Source organism: Gossypium hirsutum, chromosome D10, assembly GCF_007990345.1.
Source record: "Gossypium hirsutum isolate 1008001.06 chromosome D10, Gossypium_hirsutum_v2.1, whole genome shotgun sequence".
NCBI lineage: Eukaryota > Viridiplantae > Streptophyta > Magnoliopsida > Malvales > Malvaceae > Gossypium > Gossypium hirsutum.
This window is the reverse complement of record NC_053446.1, coordinates 18,036,367-18,044,965: the sequence shown is the minus strand read 5'-3', so window position 1 is coordinate 18,044,965 and position 8,599 is coordinate 18,036,367. Positions and strand designations below refer to the sequence as shown.

The window sequence follows — 8,599 nt, the reverse complement described above, 5'->3', positions numbered from 1 at the left end:
CAGCTAGTCTTCGCCAATCCATTTTTTTGAATTGCTTCTAGAAGTTCATTGCAACGTGCCTAATGTAGTAGACGAATTTCCACGGAACACCCGAACGCCTAATTGCGGCAACTAGCCCTTTTGATCTATCGAAAATGATGCAAAAATTATATTGAGTGACAACATATCTCCAAAAGTTCTCCATGAAAAATTGCCATGACTCTGAGTTCTCTCTTTTGACGATGGAAAACGTTATTGGTAGAATGTTCCAGTTCCCATCTTGTGCAACTGTAATAGGGAGGATCTGCGTATATTTCTTGTACAACCAAGTCCTATCTACCTGTATAAGCGGCTTACATCGGGGAAATGCTCGAATGTAGGGACCGAATGTCCAAATCATACGATGAAAAGTTCTTTTACCCGGATGTAGTTGGCTTTCGTACTCTCACATTGTGGTAATCCACCCTTGGAGTTCGTTGTACGAAGCATCCCAATCTCCATACAACTAATCTATGGCCATCTGTTTAGCCAACCATGCCTTTCGATATGAACCTCTGTAGTGGAACCGTTCTTGCATTCCGGTAATTAGCACCGATACAGTAATGGTGAGGTCGTCTTTAACCATTTCCAATATACAGTTGGAAATGGTTTTTGAGTCAAGCTTTCGTTGGTCCTACGTCATACGAGTAGGAGTGCATGTATGAGACCCAACATATTTCTATATCTCTCATTATTAGGACCTCTAGATAAATGCAGCTCGTACCCGCCACATGCTCCTTTTTGTCAACTTCCAACACTCACTAACATATATCGTTAGTTTAGAGTTAACCATCCTGTAGTCGACAGAAACCTTCAAACTATAGTGTTTGATGGCATCGACACACTCGTCTTTGCTTGTGAATCTTTAACCCACGAACAACTCTTTCGATTTAGGATCTTCTAACATCAGGTGAGCAAGTATGATGTCTAGGTACTCGGAGAACTCCGAAGCATGCGCTACATCAGGATTGACAATCGACATATGGGCCTCGGGATCATTGTGTATGACGATGCCACGATTTAGGTTTCCGACTGAAGGGGCGTGATTATTTTCACCATCCGGTCCTTCGTCGTCGATATCATCTAGGACATCATCTAAATCGGGGTCACTAAAATCTTCACCTTTGTGATTAGAAAAATCATTATTATCAGATCCATCTCCACCAAGCGCATTGGTATCAATAACGACCGGATGCATCTGTAATCTACCACCGTACTGATTTGAATATCCAACGTTGAGATCGATGTCGAAATCGTGCACAAACGACCTGAGAACCTCTATACGTGGGTCTTTAACTCCATATTGTTGACTTATCTGTGTTACATTATCAACGGGCTTCGCATCTTCTAACTCAACAAATAACTGAATCGATTCAGTGTTTAACCTCCTTGGCGGGCAATACAATGCAACCGTTGTCTCGACATCGTCATTGTCTAGAAGTTTCATCTCAGTAAATTTGATAGAATTTGATGAAACTGTAAATTTGTAGAATAGTTTTGTCATCCTCCTTCCACAACATCAGGAAATTTTTCACTAACCTTCTCTTTCATATCACTGATGGACACATTCCTATCAAATCTCATCCCAATTTTTTGACGAGTTTCAAAAATACAACAACGGTTGTTTCTAAAATAACACAATTGAAATGAATTGCTGTAAAAAATTGATTCTCCATTTTTTAAAATTGCAAAAATAGAATAAAAAAATTAATAAAATAAAAATAAAAAATATAATAATTAAACCATAGCAAAAAAATTGTAATATAAAAAAATTAAAATGTCAAAACAATTAGTGAAGAAACTTAAACTTAACTGATGGGGGAGGGGAGGAGTTTCATAATTTTTTTAATCACTACAATGGATGTGTGGGGGGTTGGGGGTCCAAACCGACCCCCATTTATAAAATAATAATATAATAATAAAACTATTTTTAAACTAAAAATTGTGATATAATAAATTTTTTCGGGTATTGAAACCCAGGCCCGTGATCGACGGGTCACATTCGCGGCAGTCGTCAGGCTGGGGCTGTTGATCTGACGGTTGTCGACAGATCGACAGTATCGACCTGACGACTACCGCGGATGTGACCCATCGGTCACGTGCCCGGGTTCCAATACCCGAAAAAATATATTATACCAATTGTTTTACCGTTTTAGCTTATTTTTTAAAAAATATTTGGGTGCCGCTGACACATCGGCGACACCAATAAAAAATTATTTTTTTTATTTTTTTTGTATATTGTTAAAAAAATTCATATTTTTGGTGTAAATTGTATATCATTGTTGCATCTGCCAATTTCTGTAAATATTAATCTCATTATCATATTCTGGTATTTATTTATTTATTTTATATTATTTATGAAAAAAACCCAAGGATTGAACAATAAAAAGAAAATGTAATTTTTTTCCATCCATTATTTGGTATAGTTGAAAAATGAAAAGAAATAAAATAAAATATTTGAAAATCCATAATTTTCAACTAACATACATTCCTATTTCATTTTCTCTCCTCTTATCATTACAATTTAGAAGTATGGAAAAATATTCATCTCTCTTATTTTCTTTCTTTCTCACTTTTCTTTCCTACTAAGTACATTTCAAATTTATTTTTTTCCACTTTGCCACTCCCTCTTCTCGTTCCTTCGTTTTTCTATACAATCAAATATACCCTTAATTTTTTCTTCTTTCCTACAGAGCACAACTATGAAAAAAATTATATATATTTTTATCTTTTGACATTTCTAACCCTTCAATTTTCTATTTTTCTTTCCGCTGGATCAAAATATTTCTCAATTTAATGATTAATATACAAAATATTATAAATCTTAACCATTTAATTATCAATCTTTTCATTTTCACTCTTCTCCATCCTTCATACACGAGTTAAACAACTGCAACAACGTGGAACAAAGCAAAAGAAGTATGAGATCCAGACATGTGTACAATATTTAAAAATAAAAATAAAAATAAAAATAAAAAATCTGAGTGGCATAGATAATAATTTTTAAAAAATCTACCGTTTTATCTTTTTTTAAGGTACCTTTCAAACCCCAAAAATATGATGACAAGAAAGGCATTCATGGGCAAAAAGAACTTGATTTTAAATGGAATGCCATAAGCAAACGAAAGTGAAATTTTGACTTGGAAAAACCAAAAAAAAACCTTCTATTTCATGATTTGATGTACCAGTAATACTTCCAGGCTTCAACTGCACGGCTATGGGCCATTCAAAAATCAATCTTGACCCATGTTTGGTAATGATCCCAACGCCAAGTTACTGCCTTTTATACAATATCATTCTCTTCGTCGGTGATATTCACCGTACACTATATTATAAACTTAAAAAAAAAAAACTCGCTTAAGTTTTTCTTCAGACATATTTTTACTATAATATCATATAGTATATAGCAAGGGGCTGTTATATTTTGGTAGCCCCAAACTGGCCTCCAGTGTAAGTCTGTCCAAAGGACCAACCGGATGGAGCAACGTCGAAAGAAACAACACTGTGTCCGTTACTGGTCGTGCCGATGAAAGAGAGGCTTTGGCCATTAAGGTAAGAATTGCTTTGCCAGTTCTGGCCCCAGTTCCTTGACATTGCTTGCCATCTGGTCTTTGACCCTTTAATGGATACTGAATGTACATCCCCAGCACCTCAAACATTGGTGATCAGTACTAAATTGAAGTAGGAATGTCCATTGATTGTGAACCTGATACCCCCACTTCTCCTGCACTTTACCCTGATAAAAAATAATTATTAGTTAGTGTGTCGGTGGAAAATGAATTTTGAAAAACTATGTTGCTGTTTTCATTATTTGTTTACCTTCTGTACATTACAGGAACAATACCAGCTCTGTATTGCGCAATGTGTTGAAAAATAGGCTGAGAGAGATCAAAGTGGTGATTGGGAGGGTCACACCAGCCTCCTGGAGGGCAGAAGTTGGTGGCAGTGACCACAATGGAACCAGGCAGGCACCATTGTGGATCATTCACACACTTCAGCTCATAGCATGCACCACAGCTCAAGCCATTGTCAAACAATGCGGTGCTCAAGGCTGCTGTGTTAATACCATAACCTTGGCTATTTAGGTTTCCATAGCCACAAGCTCCACCTGAAGTTGTAATTGAATATAATAACATGTCAGACATGACAAATATACATCAATAAGAAAATATATATGATATTTGGATTGTGGAAAGTACCCATTGTTCCAGAAGCATCACCACCTCCATAAAAAGTGGCATGAGCATTGGTCCAGGGTCCAAGGGAGCCATGAACAAAGTTGAGGAGTGAGAGTAATGCAGCTGCAAGAAATCCCAAGTGCCCCATTGTTCTGCACACCAAAAAACATTCTCCTTAAACAAATATAAAGATATTGAACTAAAAGTGTTAACACTAATGAAAAACTCTAAAGTGCTGCCTAACCTGTTTTTCGTTTCTTTCTATTATGAAGTTTTAAAGTCAAAAACAGTAACTAGAAGAAGAAGAGGAGGAGGAAGGAAAAAGAAGATTTGGACTAGTAATTCATCCTCGAAAGGAAGTTTTGTGGAAAGAAAGGGGGTGTTTTGAACTAATAAATAGAATGCAGCAGGAATGCAACTTTGGTCCTAGCTTTTATAGCAGTTATGGATGTAATGTTATTGCGATGTAAAATTTCATTTTGCTGGACTTACTCTATTTAACTTTGCCTAATGTTATCATAAATATGACGAAGCAACAGCAACGGTGGTTTTGGGAGTGTTGATTTTGTGGAAAGAAATGCAGTTTTGATGGGGCTAGGGCGGTTTGCGAGGCACAAACCGCGTGGTTTTGTTGGGAGGGTTGGTCCATTCGGGGACCAACAAGCCATGGGCTCTCCTTATGTGGGGTTTAAATGAATTTGGCTCACTGTTTGGAATCTACAATATTTGATGCATGCTCTCTCAGGAAGACAAACATAATTGGCTTCATTTAACTGCGAAAATACTTAATTACTTTGAAGATCTCTTTAGGACCAACAATGGTTAATATTTGACTTGGGGAAGAGGAAATTCAAATCTGGCTCAAACAGCAAGCATAAGGATCTTCTTTTACCAAATCATTTCACCATATGTACTATTCTATGTAAAATTCCAAGTTAATCTAATTTTGTCATTTTGCAAGCAATCAATTTTACCACGGCATTTAACTATAAAAGGAAAAAAACAAAAAGAAATGTCGATGTTTTTTCCTTAAATCGATTGGGGTTTTTTTTATATATAAAGGAGATTATCGATTAAATTACATCTCAATTACGAAATCATTTCATGAACATGGAAAATATCGTTGGAAAGTACTTCCAACTCGGCTAAATTTGTATGCTTGTACTAATTCATCATAAATGTTTTGGTAATATTTCTGATGACAAAATTTCCCGATAGATCTTTTATAGATCTTTTATAGATATTTTGTAGTGTTCTGTCGGTCTAGACATGATCAGTTGTTCCACTAATACAAAAATAAAAGAAGATTGAGGATCTACTTGATTGACAATACGTTGAGTGATGGTTAATAAGTCGTAGTCATGGAACTCAATTTGACGATGGAGATTAAGGGCGTCTTTGGTTTAAGTATGAAAATAAATAGATATAAAGGGAGAGAAAAAGTGAAAAATAATCACAATAAATTCTAATATTCTCAACTCTCTTTTAAGTTCGGCCTTAGCGCTGCGGAAAACAAAAAGATTTTTAGTCTATAATTTTATTTTTACAAGTATATTGACTGAATGTCTGTTATGATATTTACTATTGTCGACTCGTAACCCGAATGGGTTCGGGTCGGATTCTACATGGTTCACACATTGAGCTCTTACATTGGGCTCACGTATCGAGCTCACATGACGCTAAATGTTGTTACACATGAGGTCGTGCGACATGGGTTCGCATGTCACTATTTAGGTAAACCCATATCGTATAAACACTTGTTAAGTCTAGAATAGGGTAGGTGTTGACATACATAAAACCTACCTATAATATCACATTAATAAACAATAATCATATCATATAAATATACAACTTTACCATAAGAAGGAGCTAGAAAAAAATACTCAACAATTTCAACCACCATGTAAGTTGACTTCTTTTCTTTAATTTCACAATGAGATGGTATATAAGATTTTCGTCAGCATGTTATTACATTGGTATATGAGCTAGTTTCAATTTGATTTCAAATATAGAAAGACATACTTGATAGTATTAATATCCAACTTAGAATATGTCCGAAAGTCTATACTTCGAGTAATTGTGTTAATGATGTCCTATCTTTTTAAAAGGATTTATACAATTCTAGCAATAGATATATATTTGTGATGTTAAATAACTTGCATTGCAACATGAGATAATTAATATAAATTTTTTATATCAACCATTTGTTTGGATTTTGATTTTTTGATTTAGTAATTTCATCATATTTGATAAATTATTAAGACACTTAAATTTATTATTTATGGAAATAAGTATATGTTATTTATTATTTCCATGTTAAATTGTCTTTAATGATTTTTACATGAAAAGAAAAATGAATAAGAAAATATTGACCACTTGATTTTCTTAGGCTTAACTAATACTGAGTTGCATTATATGCACGATCTATAATGCAATAATACAACTTTTATTAGTAAATAATCTAAATTTATCATAGTCCACAGAATCAAATTGAGCAAACATTGGTTCAAATCATAGGTAACTATTTGGTCATCTATAAATCCAGTTGGGGAGATAGTTTGTCTTGGCTATTGGAGTGAGTGACATATAGAAGTAGAGGCATATATGTGATTTTTTTTAGACTAACAATACATTGGACTGGACCCAAGTTGAATTTATCTTATATCTATTTACAGATTTATTCACTTGTAACGTTTATGGTGTGACTAAATCCTAAGTGACAAACCATTGTGTATAACTCATGTATTTTTTATGTATTGAAAACCTCATTTCTCATGATTGTGGGTTGATAGTTGGTATGTTGGGTACGTGATTTATGTATGATATGACTTTACCATAATAGTGGAATTATAGCTCGAAAAAGAGTAAATGGCTCATTTGCATTGTATGTATTATGAAATTAAACCTAACTAGAGGTCATTTGTCTAGGACAAATGATTTTATCATTACTAATTTGAGTAAACTTTCATTGTGGAAGATACAATGTTCATCATGAGACAAAATGAAAAGAATTTGGTGAACGAATTTAACCAAATGCAATCGTGGATACCCTATGAGGGTAACACACATATGATGAGGTCTTCAGACTAAAACTCAGGATTCAAACTTAAAAGGGAGTTCAGCCATGGTACTATATAAATGGAATGACTCCATGACTAAATAAATATGTAATTAATAGAAGAAGAGTCGAAACTCAATTACAAATTATTTAATCCCTAATTATATATGTCTAATCTACCCCTCCACTAGCTCAACACAACTCTTTAACAAATTGAGTTTAGCATAAACACTTGTATGGAACTTTAAACGATTGAATAAGGAGAAATGATACATTGGATTTACTTATTGGGGGTAATATGTGTTTTCTCAGTTTAATGATTAGATTGATCTGGGTTAATTTATTCACTTTAGAGATATATGTATATATATAAAAATATATATTTAATTGGATTAAATGATGAATTTGAAAGAGCTAAATTAAGTGATCATGTTATCTAATTATTTGGAATGGAATAAAATTAATTAAATAAAATTAAGAAGACATCTTAAAATGGTAAAGTCATCATAACTTTAACAAGATTAAAATAAGGCTTGTGTAAATTATTTAACTAGGTAATTAATTTTTGTCTTAACTAAAATTAATTACGAGTATAAAACACATTGATATGCCTTAAAGTGACACAGTTAGGGTCAAAGGTGGTTGACACATGTGTGGAAGGAGGCTTGTCGAGCAAGCAAGTAAGCTGGGTGGCATAGGGAGTTCTTGTTGGACTGGATTTGCCACCCATATGGTTTTTTTAGCCTAGGGCTCTTTGTTTTATTGGTAATTTCAAATCATTAGACTTCTAATTAGCTCTCTATAAATATCTCATATTCGATAAAGAGAAAGGACTTATGAGAATTGATGAATTGATGCGACCTAAAAAACCTTAGTAGTCAATTCACTTATTTGGCTAGAGAGAGAAAGGGGAGAGTTTGTTTAGAATCATTTTTCTTTATGGAGTTCTGAGTGAGTACTTGTATTTGTGTTTGGAACAATACCCAAGCATCGTGCGATTTGTGAGTCAGAGAATAGTGGAAAAGATCCAATTGGTTGAAAGTGAGGATTGAAGTTATGTGAGAATCTAAAGCCAATCTCATAGGATTTTGTAAAGTAAACTTTGGTTGGACTTTTTGATATGCTCTAACCAACTTCTGGGGGTGATTTTAGTGCCTAAATCGTAGAGCTTTAAGTTATCTTCAAAATGGTTTTTGAATCACTTGCTTTTATGACATGTAGCCCAAGATATGGTTATTTTCATGAAATAGCACAGTTCTCTACAAGAAGTTTGAGTTTAATCACAAATATCTTTTATCATTAGAGTTCGATGTCTGTAGCTCGAGATATGACTGTTTCTATAAAG

General features: G+C 34.0%; 1 protein-coding gene across 1 annotated transcript; it reads right to left on the bottom strand.

Moving 5' to 3' along the window:
• Positions 1-3,158: 3,158 nt before the first annotated feature.
• LOC107914850 (expansin-A5) lies at positions 3,159-4,792 on the bottom strand. The gene is made up of 4 exons (XM_016843901.2): positions 4,441-4,792; positions 4,218-4,348; positions 3,838-4,126; positions 3,159-3,754 (listed from the first exon to the last, which is right to left on the bottom strand). The coding sequence occupies exons 2-4, from the start codon at positions 4,342-4,344 to the stop codon at positions 3,670-3,672; spliced, it is 501 nt and encodes a 166-aa protein (XP_016699390.2). The 5' UTR covers positions 4,345-4,348; positions 4,441-4,792; the 3' UTR covers positions 3,159-3,669.
• Positions 4,793-8,599: the final 3,807 nt, after the last annotated feature.

What these genes read in the sequence shown, in the direction of transcription:
- LOC107914850 (XM_016843901.2), bottom strand. Translation starts at nt 4,344, where the DNA reads ATGGGGCACTTGGGATTTCTTGCAGCTGCATTACTCTCACTCCTCAAC. An exon ending in TGATGCTTCTGGAACAATGG is followed by an intron (nt 4,127 to 4,217) that starts GTACTTTCCACA and finishes TTACAACTTCAG; the next exon opens with GTGGAGCTTGTGGCTATGGA. An exon ending in GTTCCTGTAATGTACAGAAG is followed by an intron (nt 3,755 to 3,837) that starts GTAAACAAATAA and finishes ATTTTTTATCAG; the next exon opens with GGTAAAGTGCAGGAGAAGTG.